The sequence below is a fragment of the Pelmatolapia mariae genome, linkage group LG14, assembly GCF_036321145.2.
Source record: "Pelmatolapia mariae isolate MD_Pm_ZW linkage group LG14, Pm_UMD_F_2, whole genome shotgun sequence".
NCBI lineage: Eukaryota > Metazoa > Chordata > Actinopteri > Cichliformes > Cichlidae > Pelmatolapia > Pelmatolapia mariae.
Window position 1 is genome coordinate 39,571,838 of NC_086239.1, and position 23,639 is coordinate 39,595,476.

General features: G+C 43.6%; 1 protein-coding gene across 1 annotated transcript in view; it reads right to left on the minus strand.

The window, feature by feature from the left end:
* The window catches only part of LOC134640729 (scavenger receptor cysteine-rich type 1 protein M130-like), a 92,045-nt gene that overhangs the window by 22,485 nt on the left and 45,921 nt on the right, over positions 1-23,639 (minus strand). Inside the window, exons 7-10 of the mRNA XM_063492630.2 lie at positions 23,292-23,582; positions 22,163-22,468; positions 21,517-21,804; positions 19,255-19,560 (exon numbers count right to left, since the gene is read on the minus strand). Coding sequence (XP_063348700.1) covers positions 19,255-19,560; positions 21,517-21,804; positions 22,163-22,468; positions 23,292-23,582 — 1,191 coding nt within the window. The remainder of the gene's footprint in view (positions 1-19,254; positions 19,561-21,516; positions 21,805-22,162; positions 22,469-23,291; positions 23,583-23,639) is intronic.

The following is a 23,639-nucleotide window of genomic DNA, read 5'->3' on the forward strand; positions in this document are numbered from 1 at the left end:
CACATATAAAAGTCATTTCTGAACACATTAATACTTACAAAGACGAACGTTTCCCAAGGTACAAGCGTGTAGGGCACTTATAGCGTGTACATGAACTTATCCACTCTTTTAATACTGCCGAAGCACTTTTCACAGCGTTCACAGAGAAAAAACGTCAAAGATAGGCAAAAGATCAGAGCACTCCCTCGCTCCCATTTCCGCACATACAATACGAAGATAGCTTGCGACTAAGACGTCTCACTCTGAGCAAATTTCGAACCCACACATTTTAACTGTTTTTAGCATAAATCACATAATATTTCTTAACTTTGAACTTATTTATCACCTTGCTTACGTAACTTAATCAGATTATGCACTAACTACTGACGTTTGACCAAAAGGCATAACACTCCCCGCTTGATATAAACACATTATATCACTATAAACATCAATACAACATATTCAAACATCATTTAGCATCAAAGAATATTCATTCAGTCTCTGAAAGCAAAACAACAATCTCTGAAACTGGTCTGAGAAACATTTTAACAGTCCTATCCTTTACAGTCCGCACTTCCACCTTACGGACCTTCTTGTCGCTGCTGGGGAATGTTTTTACTATTAGTCCCATGGGCCATTCGTTCCTGCTGGCTTGGGAGTCCTTTAGCAGGACCACATCTCCTTCTTTGACATTAGGTCTAGTCTCTGTCCATTTTGCACGACTTTGTAAGGTGGACAAATATTCTCCTTTCCACCTTTTCCAAAAAGTATCAGCAAGGTGTTGAACATGTTTCCATTGTTTTCCAAACAACTGCCCTGATGAAAAGTTCCCAAGTGGAGCAGACACAGCACTCATCTTCTGCGTTAGTAGCATTGCTGGAGTGAGTACTGCAGGACTGTCAGGGTCAGTGGATATGGGGACAAGAGGCCTTGCATTAATAATTGCCATCACCTCGGCCATGAAGGTGCACAACACTTCATGAGTAAGACGTGTTTGTTCAGTTTGTAACAACATGGCGTCCAGAATGCGCCTGGAGACCCCAATAAGGCGCTCCCACGAGCCTCCCATGTGAGATGCATGAGGGGGATTGAATGTCCAAACACACCCTTTCTCTTGCAGGTACTTTCCTACTGCTCCGTTTCCTGAGTCTAGGCCTAATTCCTTACAAGCGCCCACAAAATTGGTCCCTCTGTCTGAGCGCAGAAACTTGGCTGGGCCCCGAATAGAGAAGAGCCTTCTCAATGCATTGATAAAACTATCAGCAGACATAGTCTCTATCAGTTCGATATGCACAGCCCTAGTTGACATGCATGTGAATAACACAGCCCAACGTTTGTTATGGGAACAACCACCTCTCGTACGACGCGTCACAATTGTCCATGGCCCAAACACATCTAGGCCTACAGTGGTAAAGGGTGGTTCAGGGGTGACTCGGTCTGCGGGCAAGTCTGCCATTTTCTGGATCTGCATTTTGCCTCGCAACTTGCGACATGTGACACACTTATGAATGACAGATGACACGAGCCGCTTGCCTCCAATTATCCAGTACCCAGCACCACGGATAGCTCCTTCAGTTATGTGTCTTCCTTGATGAGCTACTTGTTCATGATAGTGAGTTACAATTAGCATGGCGATGTGGCTGGTAGATGGAATAATAAGAGGGTGCTTTTCATTTTCTGTGAGATCGGCAGCGGAAAGACGTCCACCGACTCGTAAGAGACTGTCTTTGTCCACTACAGGATTGAGCTTTTTGAGTGTGTCAAATATGCCACTGGCCGGCCTTCCTTCTTTAATGTTTTCAAGTGTCCCTTTGTAAGCTTCTTGTTGGACAGCTCGAATGATGACTACTTTGGCTCGGGTGAGTTCTTGGACATTTGGTGTCTCACTGAAACTTTTCCATCCCCTTTGTCCACTTGCCTTTTGTGCAAAGGATGTAACTACATGAATGAGTCTGGCTATGACTCTGCAAAGTGTGGTCCAGTTTGAATACTTTTTGAAATGCTCAGAACCTAACTGTGGCTCTGATACAGTAGTTTTCATTACTCTTATTTCTGGACGTATCTCTCTGTCTTTTTCAGGTTCGATGAGCGTGAAAGGACCAATGTATGGTTCTGTGTGTGTGACAGAGTACAGAAAGGGTGGACCAGAGATCCAGGTACTGTTCTGCAGGTCTGCTGCTGGAATGAACCGAGTGGCTTGGTCAGCTGGATTTAACTCAGTTGGTACATAATGCCATTGACTCGGATGAGTGGATGCTCTAATGCGCGTAACCCTGTTGGCAACATACATGTAGAATCGTCTGGAGGAGTTGTGTATGTACCCCAACACAATCCTACTGTCTGTGTAAAATGTCACATTGTCTACTTTAATGTCTAACTCGTCTCTAATGAGCTCAAACATTTCCACCGCGAGCACAGCAGCACATAGTTCCAGGCGTGGTACAGTGTGTGCGGGGCGGGGTGCGAGTTTAGACTTCCCCATTACAAACCCAGTATGACACTGTCCTTCACTGTCAACTGTACGCAGATAGACTACTGCACCTATAGCTACAGTGGAGGCATCACAGAAAATGCATAGTTCTTTCGCTTTTGTTGTGCTTAACGTACCTGGGCTGTAGCACCTTGGTATTTGAAGTTTCTCAAGGGCTTTCAAAGAGTCTTTCCATGAATCCCACCTCTCCTGCTTCTCAGGGGGTAAGAGTGTGTCCCAGTCTTTCCCATCAGATGACAGTTCTCTGAGTAATGCTTTGCCCTGCATTATTATGGGAGCAGCAAATCCCAAAGGGTCATAGAGGCTATTAACTGTCGACAATACTCCCCTCCGTGTGAATGCTTTGCTCTCGTTTGATACCTGGTAAGTGAAGCTGTCAGATTGTAGGTTCCAACAGAGTCCCAAGCTTCTCTGAACTGGAAGAGGGTCTACTCCTAGGTCTAAATCTTTCAGGTCCTTTGCACGGTCCTCAACAGGGAAAGCTTCCATGACTTGACTGCAGTTTGATGCCACTTTGTGAAGCCGCAAGTTAGACTCTGCTAACATGTTTTGCGTTCTTGTGAGCAGGTTGATTGCTTCCTCTGGCGTGGCGACTGATGTGAGCCCATCGTCAACATAAAACTGGCGCTCAACAAACTGTCTTGCATCGGATCCGTGTTCTCGTTCACCCTGTTGTGCTGCCTGTCTCATGCAGTAGATGGCAACAGCGGGCGACGGGCTGTTTCCAAACACGTGGACCTTCATTCTAAACTCGACTATGTTCTTTGTAATGTCATTGTCCTCATACCACAGGTAACGCAGATAATCTCTGTGATCTTTGCGTACAACGAAGCAGTAAAACATTTGCTGCACATCAGCTGTCAGGGCTATGGGCTCTTTGCGGAAGCGCAACAGCACTCCCAACAGGGAGTTGTTCAAATCAGGTCCGCCAAGAAGCACTTGATTGAGCGAAATTCCATCACATTCTGCACTTGAATCGAACACAACTCGTATTTGTTGTGGCTTCTGTGGGTGGTATACACCAAACGTGGGCAAATACCAATGTTCTTTATTTTCTGGCAGAGGCGGGGCAGGCTCGGCTTGATCGTTATCCAACATTTTTTGCATGAATTGGATGTAGTGATCTTTCATTTCTGGTCTCTTCTCTAAAGTCTTTCGGAGAGAGCAGAGGCGTTTTAGGGCTTGTTCTCTGTTGTCAGGGAGCCTCCTTCTCGGTGAGCGAAAGGGTAAAGGTGCAACCCAGCTGTTCTCTTGGTTTTGATAAACTTCATTGTCCATTATTGTCATGAATGCTTTGTCGTCGATAGACATGGCTTGTTTGTTATCACCCTCGGATCTAACAAACACAGAGTGTCCCAAATCGTCTGTGACACAGGTAGCATTCATAGTGACCCCATAATTCTCTTTAACGTGAATTGTGTTTGGGCAAGGCTCAAAATAGGATGCACGTCCATTATCTAAGGTGTGTGTTTTGTAGACATTGACCTCTGACTGACTGTGCGCTTTTCCTAAACACACCTCCCCCACAATAACCCAACCCAGGTCTAGCCTTTGGGCGTACGGTGCATTGTTGGGTCCGTTGATTTGCTCACGTACCTTATGGACCCTGATGACGTCCCTTCCTAGGAGCAAAAGGATTGGGGCGTGGTGGTCGACAGGTGGGATGTTATCTGCGACTGGAAGAAGATGTGAGTGATGCTGGGCAATCTCTGGAGAGGGTATTTCAGATCTATTGTCTGGAACAGAGTCACATTCAATTAAAGGGGGTAGCTGGATGTTGACTTCTCCATCCAAGGACTCAAGGAAGAAGTTTACAGCTCTCCTACCTGAGGTTTGTTCTCTGCCAGAGCAAGTCTTTAAGGTGTATGGCGTGGGTCTGGCATTGATTTTGAAAAGGCTGAAAAACTCTGACTTAACCAGTGACCTGTTGGACTGATCATCGATTACTGCATACATTTTTATAGCTCTCTCTTTTTGGCCTGCAGGATACACTTTGACTAAACTGATCTTAGAACATGAACGTGGGCTATCACTTTGGCCACATACCTCTGTGCACTTCGACTCGACTGAAGGTGAGCTCTCGGTTTGCTCTTCATTGTCGTTGTTTCCTGGTGTAGTACTCTTAGGGGCAGGAGTAGGACCAGGATGCATTGCAGATAAGTGTTTAAGGCTGTCACACTCGATACACTTAACCACTGCTTTACAGTTTTTTGCAATGTGTTGGACAGACCCACAGCATCTGTAGCAGATGTGATGCTCTTTGAGATAGGCTTGTCTTTCTTCAATGGAATTGTCTCTAAAAAGCTTACACTTTTTGAGTGGATGCGGTTTTTTGTGGATTGGGCACTGGCGATCTGGTTCCTCCATTTTCTTTGGACTGAGATTATTCTGGTCCAGCTCTGCCGTAATATCCATTTTGTGTGCTGACACAGTAGGTTTGCGACTATATGACCTCAGTTTTTCTGTGGGAGAAGGGACATGGGTGTTAGCCTTGGACATAGCAAAGCTTGGGTCATTCCTCATTTTCGCCTGCCGTTGGACAAATTGTGTGAAAACTGAGAAAGGAGGAAATGACACACTGTGAGTCTCCTTGTACTGTGTTCCTACAGTTGACCACCTTTCCTGTAGGTTGAAGGGAAGTTTATCCACTATTTGCCTGACTCCTCTAGCTGTGTCCAGGTAAGCAAGTCCTGGGAGTGCGCCATCTTGTTTAGCACACTGTAGCTCCAATAAGATGTCACTAAGTTCTTGCAGCTTAACATTGTCTTTATTTGTGAGTTTGGGAAAGTCCTCTACCTTTTTTAAGAGTGCATCCTCAATAGCCTCAGGTGAGCCGTAGCACTCTTCAAGGCGTTGCCAGACCATCTTCGCACCTGCAGCAGGATTGAGGGTGTGTACAGCACGAATCCGCTTAGCCTGTTCGGATGATGTTGGACCCAACCATTTCGTTAGTAAGTCTAATTCCTCTCTTGGAGACAGATTTAAGTCTTTGGTTACGCTGATGAATGAAGTTTTCCATGCCCAATAGTTTTCAGGTTTGTCATCAAATTGCAAAAGACCTGTGCTGATTAGTTCTTTGCGAATTAGGTATTTTGCAAACTGTTGCATTTCACTTGATTCAGGTATGCAGTTGTTAAGGTTGGGGGTGTGCTTTGGGGATTTGGACCAGTACGTGTCGACTACACATGTGTTCACTGGTTGCTCCTGTTGTCTTTCTCTGTTTACAGGTGGTGATTTTGTTTGAGTGTTGGTTATAAAAGGATTACTTATTTGTGTACTGTCTTGTACATCTACTTTATTGTCATGCCCTTTAGGAGGCTGTGCTGGGTCGTGCTGAGTGTCTGGGTAGAGTAACTCACGTTGTTGTTGAACATATTCGTTAGTGCGGTGCACTGTACTGATGGGCTCAACTTCCTCACAAAGTTCTCCATAGAGCTCCCCGCTCTGAATCTCTGCTTCTTCATAGGTTGAGGCCTCTGCTTCAGCTACGGCTATTGCTTTTTGGCACTGGAGGACATGTAGATGAGCATCCAGTTCAGCTCTCTGTTTCATTGCATTGGCTTCCTTTTCAGCGAAGGCCAGTTGAGCTCGTGCTGCTTGAGCTTTGGCGTAGGCCCTTGCAGCTGCAGAAGCTGTTGATGAGGATGTCCGTTGAGACCGCCTTGTCGATGTTCTGGATTTCTGCGACTTGGTGTCGAATGGCTGAGACTGTTGCTGCATTGTAGCTAATTGAGTGGCAATGTCTGGTTGCTGTTCACCACCGGCTGCTTCGTCTAGCTCTTCAGCAGCGTAGTCTTTTAGATAATTTCTTCCTGAGCGTAGACTCATGTTGCTTAAAGTAGCTCTGTATGCTTGAATCCGCTGAGTATGCGTCTTTTTACTGTGCTGCCCTCACAACACGTGACCAGGTGAAGCTAGACAGCCAGCGAACAAAATAGATGAGATCTTCCACACAAGGCTTGCTTTTCTTGCTTTTAATGAAGATCTTTTGAAGCCTTATCCTCTCTCAAGGCTTCTCCTTTCTATTTCTTATTTGTAACTGAAATATACAAAAGGTGAAAATAAATTGCTAGCTAATACACATCTTAATGAGAAACACAAAGATTAGCCTAGCTTAACACGTGCGTTACATTAGCATCACAGTTCACTCCATGTAAACACATATAAAAGTCATTTCTGAACACATTAATACTTACAAAGACGAACGTTTCCCAAGGTACAAGCGTGTAGGGCACTTATAGCGTGTACATGAACTTATCCACTCTTTTAATACTGCCGAAGCACTTTTCACAGCGTTCACAGAGAAAAAACGTCAAAGATAGGCAAAAGATCAGAGCACTCCCTCGCTCCCATTTCCGCACATACAATACGAAGATAGCTTGCGACTAAGACGTCTCACTCTGAGCAAATTTCGAACCCACACATTTTAACTGTTTTTAGCATAAATCACATAATATTTCTTAACTTTGAACTTATTTATCACCTTGCTTACGTAACTTAATCAGATTATGCACTAACTACTGACGTTTGACCAAAAGGCATAACACACAGAGAACCATCTTTCAGTTTAAAAACTACATTTCTATCTGTAAGTAAGTAAGTAAGTAAGTAAAATTTATTTATATAGCACATTTCACAGATAAAAATCACAAAGTGCTTCACAATAAGATCAGACACACAAGTTAAAATTAATTAAAAGCCCGTTTGTATAAAAATGTCTTCAGCTGCTTTTTAAAGGAGTCAGTAGAGTCTAGACAGCGTAAAGACAATGGCAGGGAGTTCCACAGCCTAGGTGCCAGTGCCTGAAAAGCCCGATCCCCACGTGTTTTAAACCGAGTACGTGGGACCACCAGTAGCCTCTGACCTGAAGACCTAAGTGCTCGGGATGAAGCATGAGGTTTCAACAGGTCAGAGATATACTGGGGAGCTTCACCGTGCAGAGCTCTAAAAAAAGCTCGGTTATTTCTGCCTCTCGGTGTCAAATACAAACATCTGAGTGACTCATCAGCATCACATCTGTTAGCGTTAGCCTGAGTGAAAATCCAGCTCTGTTGAAGTGCCACGGACACCCAGAGAAACTGTGTCAACGGCGGTTTTATTCCATATTCATCCAGCCTGTTTTAAGTGTGGACACTGAAGCCTGCAGAGGCTTTGATGGTGCCCTTGGGGTTTTTTGCAGCATCTCTGAGCACTGGTCACCTGATCCTGGGGTAAATTTGCTGGAACGTCCACTCCAGAGAAGATTCACAGTCATCTTGAATGTTTGCCACTTGTTAATTCGTGTTAGTTTCTCACACACTGCTTGGGGTGGTTGCCTCTTGCTTTCGGGATTGTTGGGGGTCTGGGAGTGAGAGACTCGTTGAGGCTGGTTATCTTGCACCTTTGGGGTCACCTGTGGCATCTGGGTTGTGTTGGCCAGTGCCCTGCTTGGGCTTCGGGTTGGTTCGTTGTCCCTTGGCTTCTGCGGTGTGGCGGGCCCTTCTCTCTGGGTGCCCTTACTGCATGTTTCTCACACAGCACCCTGATGCTCAGCTTCATGGTCTTTGCTACATGGTTACGACTAATCTGGGGGCTTCTGAGCTTTATGATGTTTGTGTTCTGGTGATTTGGGCGATGGGGGTGGCGACGTTCCTACAGCACAGGTTACCACCCTTTCACACTTTCAACCAATAACTGACCAAGAGGAGGAAGCTAACACAGGAAGAAGCCAGTTCTCAGCACAGTGGGCATTTGTCTTCAGATTTCTCAATTTTGTGTCTTTCTTTGTGTTGAGCATGACTGGGAACATTTACCTGCTTTCAGTTGGACAAAGATTTTGTTCCCAGAGTGAAAACAAACTGCACCCAGAAACCTGCGATACAGGCTTGGTTTGACAGTGACAGTGTACGTGTTCATGGACACACATTAATGGATCACGTATGTATTCATGAATCCAGACACGTCTCCATCACTCGTACTCATGATCACAAAACAGATATGAGACCATGCTGACGTTGATGTTAATGGAAAAAATACCAGAGCGGGAAATGTAAGAGCAGGAGGCTGAAGCAGTCATCCTCACCTCGGCCCTGCTCACGCTTATGTGTCATTACCAGATGTGCAGCAGATGTGGGCGTCTGTCTGAGAGGTATGACCTGCGTCCTGCAGGTTCAGAGGGTCGAGGCTTTATTCTTCACTTTATAAAAAGTTTTTCTCCATTAAAGTTGAAGTTGGGACTTTGTGTTCTTGATGTTTGCATTTCTGGAAAATGCAGCAGCAAACTTTGATCTGATATAAATCAGCTGTGCGTTAGAGGTGAGAGATGTGTGGTTGTGTTTCCATGACAAACAGGATGGACCGAGCAGGTCTTATCAGATTCATGCCGTCAGCTTCCTCTCATCGCTTCTGCTGTAAGTGAAAACATCACAGACTGAGTTACAGCTGCTGCCTATCATTATATTACCTGCACAAAAAGCTCTTCCTCACATATCAATGGGTTTTTTGGACACCACTCGGACAGCCAGCAATTTAAGAAGAACATGCGGCTAAACATGTCACTCCTGGTCTGATTGGGGAGGGGACCAGAGAAAACTACAGAGTCCCACACTGTTTTGGCAAAGTTGGCCCCTGGAAGACACTTGACTATGGTTGCTGGTGTCTGTAGCTGTCTTAGAACAGAATTGCCAATTACCAGGGTTCGATCCGGGTGTGTTGCCGAGTGGGGAAAAGCAGTTAGACACATGAACAGGTCAGTGGTTTGACGGGGGCCTGTCTTTAATCTTGAGCCCCACGCCCCTGGTACCGGGGAAAAACAAGTGACCTGCAGTTTAACCCTCTGTGACGTCAAGTTTTTTTATGCAAATATCAACATGTGTGGTATCCACAAAAACCTTAGAATCTCAGCTAAAGCTCATATTAACCATTTTTACAACAACCAAACAGCTAAAACAAGTGCAAATTAAAAGAGCAGTCATGTAATTTTGCAAAAGTTCAGTAAACACAAATAACAGAGCCACAAACTCACTCAACTTCATGTAACAGGGTAAACAATGCGTGGTTAGCACCCATAGGTCTCACAGATTCCAAAACTGCAAGTTTCACCACTCTCCAACCAAAATTCACTGAACCAGCCGCAAAAGAAAACCACAAAAAAGCAAGCGTCCCATATCTGCTAAGACCGAAGTCCGCTAACGCGTTTCCTCCGTTGTTCTGCACTGAGAGCCACTGTAGCTTCTGATAATAGCAGCGCTTACACAACACATCACAACCACTTCTGTCAACAATTACCATTTTCAGCCCAGTTATGCCGCATGCCGTAAATGTAAGGTCACGTGGAATTTATTGCCTTGCAACTTCTGATTGGTGGAACTTACGTGAACGCGGCATCATTACTGTGACTCTATTGGCTGAAACTATTAAAAAGAGGTGTCCGTCATGCAAATCGGCCAATAGAAGCCAAAGTTACAGCCTCTCAGACAGCACCAGAGTCCATATAAACTGAATAATGAGAGATAAATGTGTGGATAAATGTAGCACTTTTAGGCATGTTAATAAAATTAAATAATTTCTGAAACAAATGGAGTATTTCTCTGTGTAACAGGGTCATAAATCACATCTTGTTATAATTACACAAAATGTGTTCTAAACCCCCAAACTGTTCCTTTTATACCTGACTTTTAGGACCTCCAAGCCTGTAGTTATGTTCATTATCAGTTAGAGCCCCTCCTCATTGTTCTGCTTCTTTGGTGCAACCCTATAAATACAGTGTACCCCTTTTGCCTCTCCCCTTTTCTACAATTCCCCTGTGGGAGAGGTTGGTGTCATTTCTTTCCAACACTGTAAAACACACATATAATTCATATTTAGCCACCCTGGTGTTTCTGATTGCAATTTTAGTTCAATTATTGTCATTATTATGCCTGTTTTTTGTTAGATGCTATAAATGTGTAGTATGTGTGTGCCACATATGTGTTCTAGGGAACGTGAATGCTAGCATGAATAGATAATTCTTGCTAGCTTGGAAGTTGTGGTGGGTTGAGCTAACCCTCTTCCCCAATGTTTGTATTGGTCATAGGAGCTGGAGTGGGCAAGCTATTTATGTCACGACTGGGGCAGCAGTCATATGAAGGTGAGAAAGGAGGATCCAATAGCAGACAATGGCGGAGGTGCAAGTGGGATTTATTAACAGTGAGCAATAACCAAGATGTGGGCAGAACTAAACATAAACCTAAACTGGGAAAACTAATACAAAAAGGAGGACACGGAGGAGCATGGAATAACGTTAAGTACACGGAAAATTCACAGAGGAACACAGACGACGCGACAAGGAGCACAGGCAGACACGCAGTATAAATACACACACCAGGTAATTAGGAAATGGCAGACAGGCGGGGACACAGCTGGAACTGATGGACATAACGAGACACAAACCTACAAAGTAAAACAGGAAACTCACAGACTGTTTTACACAACCAACTGGGGACACGAACAGAACACAGAGGAGAGACACAGGTAGGGATGCTAGAAACACACAACTCAAACCCTAAGAACAAATACAAAATCAGAATAAACTAGAAAAATGATAATAATGAACTTAAAGCGCTGGGTCACCGACCCAGGACCATGACAATTTATTTGGAGGTCTTTCTTTTACCTTTTATCGTCAGGATCAGACACAACGCAGAAACACACCAGTTACATCTGCAATTACAAACTCTAAACAACCTAAAACAAATTCATCTCATATACAAACTTCACTTTAATGTTTATTTATTAAAAGTTAAGTAATTTTTCACTTTTTCACTTTAGAAGCATAAATCTTTGCACAGATGATGTTCATAAGTTGATTACTGATTTTCTGGATTTAAATTCATTGGCTTCCTGTTAAATCCAGAATTGAATTCAAAATCCTGCTCCTCACATACAAGGTCTTAAATAATCAGGCCCCATCTTATCTTAATAACCTTGTAGTACCATATCACCCTATTAGAGCACTTCGCTCTCACACTGCAGGCTTACTTGTTGTTCCTAGAGTATTTAAAAGTAGAATGGGAGGCAGAGCCTTCAGTTTTCAGGCCCCTCTTCTGTGGAACCAGCTTCCAGTTTGGATTCAGGAGACAGACACTATCTCTACTTTTAAGATTAGGCTTCAAACTTTCCTTTTTGCTAAAGCATATAGTTAGGGCTGGACCAGGTGACCCTGAATCAGGGGCGGATCTAGAAGGGTGGCATGGGGTGGCAAGTGCCACCCTAAAATGATCCCTTGCCACCCCAAGTGCCACCCCAGTTTTGCATATGACAGTGTTGTTTATTAAAATAAGATAGCATTAACAGTTTGAGCGTAGTTACAGTCAGCAGTGAATATAAATGCTAAAACTGAATATATTGGATAGTGTTCCCCCCCTACACCGTTAACAAATGGTTCAGCCCATAGCAGGACGGCTTTTTTCTTGTTTTCAGTAGCAAGCGATGCTTATGATTGGGCCAGAGCACATTTTGAACAACACCGTGAGAATTACGGATTTTATACAGGTGGTCAGTTGTTACACTCTGGAAATGGAAGGAAGGTGAGTGTTATTAACCCTCTGTGCTGCACCTCCAAATCACATGACTATTTTAAGCTGACATAGCAACAAGCTGCAGCCACGCTGAGTCTCTATTTCAGCCCACATTGAAAGTTCGGACTTAAAAGTTTTTAAATTTTAATTACAGGCCATTAAATCCAGAGTTGTGATAATATATATAAGCCACGTTTTTTTTCTAAATACTGTCGTCACGTTTTTGTTTGTGTGTGTGTGTGTGTGTTTAATCGTTTTCAGCGCGAAAACAGTAAAGAAAGAAAAAAAGCCACCTCTTTCCTATCGGTGGAAAAATGTACTATGGACCAATTAAAAAAAAAAAAGTCAACACGTGGGATTTGGTTGTTTAGGAAGAGGGGCAAGTTTTGGGAGTGACGGTAACGGCAGCGAGACAGAGCGAGCGAGTGAAAGAGCGAGTGAGAGAGAGAGTTTTTAGATGTAGGAGATTTGTGACGTTTAGTGTGGAGTGTACTGTTAGTGTGTTGTGTTGTCTTGTGTAGTTGGTCTGTTGTGTAGTCGTTGTTTTGTGTGTCAGTGAGGGCACTAATGACTGTCACTAAGGCACATTTGCAATGTAAACACTGTCACTAAGTAGAAAACCAGCAGAGTGATACACCTGTTGTCAGGCCTGCAGGTTTATCCCTGTGCTGTTCTGTCTTTTGGTGGACAAACTTTTTTTTACTGGCACACATCATTTGTGGGGCATCTTATTGTGACACCTGATTGTTCTCTGTTTAGTTTTAGTAATATTTTTAAATGGTTGTACAAAATGAAAAAAAAAAAGGCAGGTGTATTGGCTGCATTTTTAGATAAATAGTTGTATATGTTTACAAAATGTACAATTTATATTGACTCAACATGTCTGTGGGGGGTTTTTTACAGTAAAAAATACTACTAGGATTTTAAGTTCTTTGTGTGATTTCAGATCAGTAACACTAATGCAGTATGTCAGTCAAAACAACTAAATTCAGTTGAGCTGAAAAGATACCAAACAAGGCAAGGGGGAAAAATAAAATGAAACAATTTGAGGGTGAAATACAAACGTAAACTCAAAAGGAGTCAAAAATGGTCGGTTGTATTTCAGACCTCAGTGGGTTAATCCAACAAATCATGAAAAATTAGGTTTAAATTTTTGTTCATGACAGTGCAGATTTCTGACATTTTGTGTAATTTAAGCTGTAACAATGTGATTGTTTTCTAACAAAACACAGTGAAACTTAAGTTAGACTTGTGTTTGTAAATGAACCGCCCCATGTTGTGTAGCTTTCTGGATTTTATACTTACTGGGCTACATATTTATTTATTATACAGGCTATACAGTACATAACATCAAAACTCACATGTTTTATGTAACTAAAGTGTGTAATTATGTGGGCTACAGACAATAATTAAGTTATAGACTATATTTATATGAAAAACGTGTATACTTACTGCATTTGAATCATTTTAACCATATGTAACCACCTGCATATGTGTTTGGGGGGAAAAAAGGCTTTGATTTTGCCACCCCATTTGATTTTTTTGCCACCCTCATGCCACCCTAAGAAAATTTCTCTAGATCCGCCCCTGCCCTGAATCCTCCCTTAGTTATGCTGCAATAGACGTAGGCTGCCGGGGGATTCCCATGATGCATTGAGTTTTTCCTTTCCAGTCACCTTCTCACTCAGTATGTATTAATAGACCTCTCTGCATTGAATCATATCTGTTATTAATCTGTCTCTCTTCCACAGCATGTCTTTATCCTGTCTTCCTTCTCTCACCCCAACCAATCACAGCAGATGGCCCCGCCCCTCCCTGAGCCTGGTTCTGCCGGAGGTTTCTTCCTGTTAAAAGGGAGTTTTTCCTTCCCACTGTCGCCAAAGTGCTTGCACATAGGGGGTCATATGATTGTTGGGTTTTTCTCTGTATCTATTATTGTACGATCTACTGTACAATATAAAGCACCTTGAGGCGACTTTTGTTGTGATTTGGCGCTGTATAAATAAAATTAAATTGAATTGAATTGAAAAATGTGAACCAAAGCAGATTTTCAAAGGGGTTATATGCTGAAATGTAAATCATGTGAGGAAAAAAAATCTTACTTTTTCTGTTCCAGCCTCAGTAACCTTGACACAGTAACGTCTGCTGTAATATTTACACCTATGATGAAATCTCACAAGTGTTAGCTTTATTTTGATACCAAGATTGTTTAGAGTTTGTAATTGCAGAGAAATATTCCATTTATTTTGAGCAGGAGGCTCAGAATTCCCTGGGGGTTTACAGGTTAAGTGTTAGACTATGCTTCCTCACTGTCACCCAGCCATCCTGTTTCCCCGGCTGCTCGGGACTGTCAGGGGAAGCTAGAGGGGACCTGGCTGCACCTACTACAGGGGCCTGGCTAGGTAGCATCATTACTGCTGAAAGAGGCAGAGGAGTAATTAAACATCTGACACAATGAGAGGGAAAGTGCAGGAGGGACAGATGAAGAGGTCATGCTGCTTGCGAGTTGGCTACGAGCTAAGCTAGCAAATCCCTGAAGACACAGTGAGTGAATACACAGAGAAGGTGCTTTGGATGAAGCATGTGGAGATTACACAATGAAACAAGAAGTTATCTCTATATGTTTTTAATTCAATTGGTTACACAGATAAGCTACACAAAAGCACCACCATGTGTTGGAACAGAACAGGAACTGATACTCTACCGCGGAGAGAGCGAACACCAAGTGACAGTTTACTGGTTATTAATCTCTGTCTCTCTTCCACAGCATGTCTTTATCCTGTCTTCCTTCTCTCACCCCAACCAGTCACAGCAGATGGCCCCGCCCCTCCCTGAGCCTGGTTCTGCTGGAGGTTTCTTCCTGTTAAAAGGGAGTTTTTCCTTCCTACTGTCGCCAAAGTGCTTGCTCATAGAGGGTCATATGATTGTTGGGGTTTGGTCTCTTCCTTAAAGTAAATATAAAGTAGCTTTAGGTGATGGATGTTATTTGGCAATAAATAAATACAATCAAGTTAAATCAGCTTTATTTATATAGCACATTTAAAAGACATCAAGTGTCGGCAAAAGAAAGAAGTAAAATAAATGAGGTAAATAAAAATCTATTACAAAACGTGCATATATACACACAGAGACAAACAGACCCTTAATTACACTTGTTTATACAAGTAGCGCAGATATCACACTTTATAATGGTTATAATGGTAATCTCTGGGTCAAAGGGAGTCCGAACAGAATGTCCTGAAGTAGATGTTAGAATCAGTAGTAGGATAATATGAACATGATTAAATCTTTTTAAACAACAGACATTTTTCCTGTACTTCTGAAAAAATTTGAACACGACAGTAGATCTTCAAATTTCCAAAGAGGAAGAATTTTTAAAAGAGGGAAGACTGGTCTCAGAGCGGCGTTGGAGAAAACCCTGTCACCTCTAGATTTTATCTGGGAGAGTGGAACCAGTAGAAGCATCTGAAATTCAATCAAATTGAATTTATTGGGCATGGAGCTCAGAAAATCATGAGAGATGTATTGATATATTTATGATTCAGGTATTTTAATATGGGTAAGAAAACTACTGAATCATTCCAGTCTGACTGCTTTAATGGATCTTCAATAGAAAAAAGTAAAATCTTTGACTCAGCTGATGGTCACTTGTGAGTCAGCTCAGAAATTCATCAAGATGTGAGATGAACTCCTCAGAGGTCCTCTTCTCCCTGAGCTCCTTCCTCTTCAGCCGGCCCTTCTTCAGCTGCACCAACACCAAAGTTACATTTAACCAGCTTGATGTTCTCCCGTCTGCCCAACTTCTGCCCCCTGCTGGCCTGGAGAGACACGGCAGCACACATCAGACTGACTGCATCGCTCCTCTCTCAGGGCTTCATTCTCTGATACAAACATGTGTTCAGTACCTTACAGTAGAAATACAGGACAACGTTCTCCAACAGCAGGATCAGCGGCAGGACGAGCGCTCTGATGATGAAGCCTGTGGGATCTGGATGATCTGTGGGATCAAACACATTCACAGTCATCACGAGTACAACAGCTGCCATTAAACACAAACTGCAGAGAAACCTGTGAACATCACCTCCACATGGAGCTGCTTGCTGTGTCTGTAAGATTTACTGTCCAAAAAGAACATCAGAGACAAACTACAGTTTCTCAAAGATAATCAGTCTCAGAGCAGCTTTAGGAACAATGTGCTCTGAACACATGAAGCAGAGATGCAGGCGTTTGGCCACAGTGACAGCAGACATGTTGGATTCAGACCAAAGACAGATTTACAAGAGAAGACGCTGAAAGCTGCTGTGAAGCATGGAGGTGGACATGTTGTGGTTTGCTGTTGCTTCGCTGCCTCAGAGACTTCACATCTTTCAGTGTTTGCTTCAAACACTGAAAGCAGCTGATATCAAATAGAGCTGCGAGATAATGTCAGATCATCTGTGTGAAAGCTGAAGCTGAATCTGGAGAGGACTTCCTAGCAGAATAATGATCCTCAGAACACGAACAGTTTCACTGATGAATGACCACAGTGATAACCAAACATGCTCTGCCCTTCATTGCTTTCTGCTCCTGTTTAAATACTCTAAACTTTGGTTTTATGCAACATGTCTCTGCTTCAGCTTACCTGAGACAGACACAGACAGCTGGTGGCTCTCAGAGGAGAAGCTATGTGACAAAGCATCGACATGATAAAGACAGCTGTATCTTCCTTGGTGGCCGGGCTCTGCAGCAGGAAACAGGAAGTGGGCAGCGTGATTGACAGCTGTCTGGGTGTAGTTGTACGATGTGTTGGAGGAGGTGAAGGTGAGCTGGAAGAAGCCTCCTGGGTACTGTGGCTGAGTGGAGCAGCTGATGTTGAAGCTGGAGCCTCTAAACACCTGAAGCCCCTGCTGCTGCTGGGACTGGGAGACCCCGTCCATGGAGGAGGTCACAGAGATGATTGGCTGAACGAGCAGGTCTGTGAACACACACAGACGATGAAATTTCTAATCAAGGAAGAGGAAGTGATACAGTGGGATGCAAAAGTTTGGGCAGCCTTGTTAATAGTCATTATTTTCCTGTATAAATTGTTGGTTGTTACAATAAAAATTGTCAGTTAAATGTATCATATAGGAGACACACACAGTGATATCTGAGAAGTGAAATGAAGTTTATTGGATTTACAGAAAGTGTGCAATAATTGTTTAAACAAAATCAGGCAGGTGCATAAATTTGGGCACTGATGTCATTTTATTGATTCCAAAACCTTTAGAACTAATTATTGGAACTCAAATTGGCTCGGTAAGCTCAGTGACCCCTGACCTACATACACAGGTGAATCCAATAATGAGAAAGAGTATTTAAGGGGGTCAATTGTAAGTTTCCCTCTTTTAATTTCCTCTGAAGAGCAGCAACACGGGGGTCTCAGAACAACTGTCACATGACCTGAAGACAAAGATTGTTCACCATCATGGTTTAGGGGAAGGATACAGAAAGCTGTCTCAGAGATTTAAGCCGTCTGTTTCCACAGTTAGGAACATATTGAGACAATGGAAGACCACAGGCTCAGTTCAAGTTAAGGCTCGAAGACCAAGAAAAATCTCGGACAGACGGAAGTGACGAATGGTGAGAACAGTCAGAGTCGACCCACAGACCAGCACCAAAGACCTACAACATCATGTTGCAGCAGATGGAGTCGCTGTGCATCGTTCAACCATTCGGCGCACTTTACACAAGGAGATGCTGTATGTGAGAGTGATGCAGAGGAAGCCTTTTCTCCGCCCACAGCACAAACAGAGCCGCTAAAGCACATTTGGACAAGCCAGCTTCATTCTGGAGTAAGGTGCTGTGGACTGATGAAATTAAAATTGAGTTATTTGGGCATAACAAGGGGCGTTATGCATGGAGGAAAAAGAACACAGCATTCCAAGAAAAACACCTGCTACCTACAGTGAAATATGGTGGTGGTTCCATCACACTGTGGGGCTGTGTGGCCAGTGCAGGGACTGGGAATCTCGTCAAAGTTGAGGGACACATGGATTCCACTCAGTATCAGCAGATTCTGGAGAATCAGTGACAAAGCTGAAGCTGCACCGGGGCTGGATCTTTCAACAAGACAATGACCCCAAACACTGCTCAAAGTCCACTAAGGCATTCATGCAGAGGAACAAGTACAACGTTCTGGAACATCTCAGTCCCAGACCTGAATATTATTGAAATCTGTGGTGTGAGTTACAGAGAGCTGTCCATGCTCGGAAGCCATCAAACCTGAATGAACTAGAGATGTTTTGTAAAGAAGAATGGTCCAAAATACCTTCAACCACAATCCAGACTCTCATTGGAACCTACAGGAAGCGTTTAGACGCTGGAATTTCTGCAAAATCCGGATCTACTAAATATTGATTTCATTTCTTTTTTTGTGGTGCCCAAATTTATGCACCTGCCTGATTTTGTTTAAACAATTATTGCACACTTTCTGTAAATCCAATAAACTTCATTTCACTTCTCAAATATCACTGTGTGTGTCTCCTATATGATATATTTAACTGACAGTTTTTTATTGTAACAACCAACGATTTATACAGGAAAATAATGACTATGAACAAGGTCGCCCAAACTTTTGCATCCCACTGTATCTGTGGAAGCTTCCACAAACTTAATAGTTTAGTCCAACAGAAACCAACGAGCATCACTGTGACACAATGGGAACAACACAGACAGACATGATGTCATTTATCTTTACCTGAGCAGAGGATATGCAGAATGCTGACATCGTCTAATATAGGTGGTCTTTGAATTATTAATGATCTTGCTGATATTCTTGATCTTGCTGATATTCTTGACCTTACACACTCCCTTGGAGTAGAACCAGATTCAAAACAGTGACATTTTCTCCCACATAACACTACGTCCAGATGAACAGAATCAACTTTTGGAGATTTACTTACCTGGATGACTGAGCACGCATCAAGGCGTCAAAACAGTGATGTTTAATCATCCAAACAGAACTGTATGAGAAACTTGTTCTAAAATCTACAAAAACAGCAGGGCCACAGTTCAGATGTTCACAGACAAGATATCTGTCTGTCCTTGGGACGTCCATCAAGCCAGAGGTAGCCACTGGTCTCCATTCTCTCACTTTCACCTCCAGTGTACCTGCACAGCGCCTGGCTCCTCCCACCAACCTGACATCAACAAGCTCTAACAGAAAGCAGAGAGTCATCAGTGAGAGAACAAAGTGAGTTTGAACCAAAGCTGCAGCTCCTCTTCTACCTGAGCAGGTGAGTCCAGCAGCTTTGCCAGGTGAGCAGCTGCTTCTAGCTGAGCCTGAGCTTCTACAGTCCAGGAGAGCAGACTCATGGCCTCCACACTGGAACTCTCTGCTCCACACTGGAGCCTCCACTTCTCCATAGAGCGCCCCCTGGAGGAGCGAAGGAGGCCCACAGCCAAGCTCCCTACAGACCACCTCTGCATCCTGCAGGTCAAAGTCAGCTTCACACACTGAGGACCATCTCTGGTTAGACTTCACCTGCAGTCTGCCTGAACACAGACTGGAACCATTCAGCAGCCTGACAGAGTCTGCAGAGATCAGAGAAATCAAACAGAGATCAGAGACAGCAGACACACAAGACAAAGATGGCAGCAAACAACTATTCACTCATTCAGACTCACAACATACAAAAGTCAAAGGTCCAACAATGAATCCAAAGGAGCTTAAGATTGAGCTGAAGCTTCCACATTAGAAATCCTCCTTTCAGAGCTTCAGTGTAAAGAGACGTCAGTTAGTTATGATGTGCTGCACAGCTGGATCAGCTGTCAGACCGACTACCAACGTCTCACAACGTCTTCTCTGACTGGCTGATGAAATCCAACAGACATTTATTCATTTAGAGAAGTGACCTGACTGACAGAGCTGATTATTAGCAGCATTATTACTGTCGTTGTTTTTAATCATTATTTCATGTTTCCTTTAAATCTCCTGGTTCATGTAAGGATCAGTGTTATTAGTTCTGATGTTCAGTCTGTTTGTATGACTCAGATCTGCACAATAAAACATCACACAACAGGAAAAACATCTGGTTACTGTTACGTAGATTTATAGAAACTCTGAGTCTGATTATGAACCCCGTGAGCTGATCAGTGTGTTTCAGTTCTGGATGATCCAGTCTGCACCTGTAATGTCTGCAGGGGTGAGTCAGCCTATATAATGATCATGGATTCATGTTTACTCTTGGTCAGCTGGGACCAGTGAGGATGAAGGTCACAGAAATCCTAAACAAGGAGCAGGAAACTAGTTCCACTGGGTCATCTCTGCAGCAGGAACAAAATCTTAGTGATCTCGTTTTACTGGCTACGAGGTAGATTTACTAACCGGGGTAAATTACTGTGATGCTGCAGTCGGAGGGTGTTCCACTAACAGTACACCATCACCATACAAACAGCAGCCAGTTCACTTTAGGAATAACCAGCAATCTGCAGAGAGCAGCTCAGAAACCAGCAAAGTCAGTGAGGGAGGGAGTGATGCAGGAGTGTGAGCTCAGGATTTACTGTTTGTGTGTGAAAACAGTGATGCAGCTCAGATCAATGAGAGGAGGCTGAAGGAGGATCATCATGTTTGTGATATCAGGAGAACTATGCTGGTAGAAACTGCTGGGACTGTGTGAGGTCCTGAGGATGGAGACTCAGGTGGAGATCAGGATTAATCAGAGGACGACTGCATGATGTGGAGCAGCTGAGCTGTATGGTGTGCAGAAGAACACTAACATAATGAAGCGTTTCTGTGAATTTCCAGCATTACAGAGTGAAGGTCTACAGCACAGAGCCGGTTTCGACCCTGTGTTCACAGCTCTGAACCTTCCACCTGTGATAACTACACACTTGTTCTGACAACACCTCCGACTCAAATTCTGAATAAAAGAACAGCAGCAGCTTTTTGCAGAGCTGAGTATGTCACACTGTGCCTGATTCATTTAAGTACTGTCCTTACTAGATTTCGTGCTCTGAAGATGAAATTCCTACATTTGCAGTAAGGCCAACCTTAGAAACAGCCCCGTCCTCTCAGCCATTGATACTGTGCCTTTTTAATAAATCCTCACAGCAGCTTTTTAACACCAAAACATGTTTTCTTCTGCTGCAGTAAATCTGGCCCCATATGTTCTTTTTCCTTTAAAATCCCAGCCTTTGTAATGAAGGCATAGTTTTCTCTGGCTGTTCTCATTAATTTAACGTGCATCAAATAACAGAGTAAAAATATATCGGGCTGAAGTAAGACATGCATTTTGTAGTCCAGCATCTGGACCTTGATGTCAGTGACATTCAGGAGTCGAGTGTCAGTGCAGCTGGAATCTCTGCACGCCACTTTTCTCTTTTCCCAACTCTTAATCAACTCTCCAACACGCTGCCCTTGATGTCAGGACAGTGTCCACTGAGATCAGCTAAAAGGGGTTAAGAAAAGATAGGAGGTAGAGTTTTTTACCATTTGAATGTACTGGACCCACCTCTGATGATGTCATTGATGATGTCACTGAACCTTACCAGAGCAGGTGAGATCCAGGATGGAGGATACAAAAGTTGATTTTGCACACTCGATTTGACCAGATCGAAAGCGAACACAGTCTGGTTTGATCTCCCACACGGATCTGTATGAGGACTCCCCTCTCTCTCCTACATAAACTGCAGAGCCACAGTCCAGATGTTCACAGACAACAGCTGCTTCCTTCAGGGTCCAATCAGAGCCATCCACTGGTCTCCATTCTCCCAGGTGTTTCACCTCCAGTGTACCTCCACAGCGACTGGCTCCTCCCACCAACCTGACATCAGAGTCTGAACCGAAAGCAGAGAGTCATCAGTGAAAGAACAAAGTAAATGATAAATGGACTGGTTCTTATATAGCACTTTTCTACTCTGTCTGAGCACTCAAAGCACTTTATACAACTAATTCATTCACCCAAGCACCTTTTCTAAGCTGTTAAGTGCTCTATCTAACATTCATACACATTCACACTCCAGTGCATCAGAGAGCAACATGGGGTTAGTATCTTGCCCAAGGATATTTGGCATGCAGACTGGAGCAGACTGGGATCAAACCACCAACCTTCTGGTCAGTGGCTGATCTGCTCTACACCTGAGCTACAGCCACCCCTAAAGTGAGTTTGAACCAAAGCTGCAGCTCCTCTTCTACCTGAGCAGGTGAGTCCAGCAGCGTTGCCAGGTGAGCAGCTGCTTCTAGCTGAGCCTGAGCTTCTACAGTCCAGGAGAGCAGACTCATGGCCTCCACACTGGAACTCTCTGCTCCACACTGGAGCCTCCACTTCTCCATAGAGCGCCCCCTGGAGGAGCGAAGGAGGCCCACAGCCAAGCTCCCTACAGACCACCTCTGCATCCTGCAGGTCAAAGTCAGCTTCACACACTGAGGACCATCTCTGGTTAGACTTCACCTGCAGTCTGCCTGAACACAGACTGGAACCATTCAGCAGCCTGACAGAGTCTGCAGAGATCAGAGAAATCAAACAGAGATCAGAGACAGCAGACACACAAGACAAAGATGGCAGCAAACAACTATTCAGTCATTCAGATTCACAACATACAAAAGTCAAAAGTCCAACAATGAATCCAAAGCACAGACACACAAAGGGAACAGACACACAAAGGTAACAGACACACAAAGGTAACAGACACACAAAGGTAACAGACACGCAGCTGAACTGGGATAAAAGTGCACAAACATGAAGAAGAAACTAAAGAGTGATGACAAAAACAGGAGCAGTTATCAAACAGAACTTTTACTGGACTCTAGTCTTTGGCTGCTTCTCATCATGCTATAGGGTCTCATTGCTTCCTTCACTTGCATCCTTTCCTCCCAATGAGGATGTGACAGAGATGTGAGGACAGAGGAGCTGAAGCTTCCACATTAGAAATCCTCCTTTCAGAGCTTCAGTGCAAAGAGACGTCAGTTAGTTATGATGTGCTGCACAGCTGGATCAGCTGTCAGACCGACTACCAACGTCTCACAACGTCTTCTCTGATAGGCTGATGAAATCCAACAGACCTTTATTCATTTAGAGAAGTGACCTGACTGACAGAGCTGATTATTAGCAGCATTATTACTGTCGTTGTTTTTAATCATTATTAAATGTTTCCTTTAAATCTCCTGGTTCATGTAAGGATCAGTGTTATTAGTTCTGATGTTCAGTCTGTTTATCTGTTGGAGACCAAATGTGAGGATGCAGGATAGCGCATCATAAAAAGCACAATTTCTCCATGTTACACAGCTCTGATGATGTCATAGCTAATATTATTAATAGTCTTACCAGAGCAGGTGAGATCCAGGGTGTAACTGTAACTGGAAACTACTGTTGCACACTCTCTCAGGGCAGAGCCAGAATGAACACAGTCAGGGTTGATCCTCATACGATCTCCTGAGTGGCGGTAATCATCTCTCTTTCCTACAAAAACAGCAGAGCCACAGTCCAGATGTTGACAGAAAACAGCTGCTTCCTTCAGGGTCCAGCTAAAAGCTTCCACTGGTCTCCATTCTCCCAGGTGTTTCAGCTCCAGTGTACCTGCACAGCGACTGGCTCCTCCCACCAACCTGACAGGCTCTAACAGAAAGCAGAGAGTCATCAGTGAGAGAACAAAGTGAGTTTGAACCAAAGCTG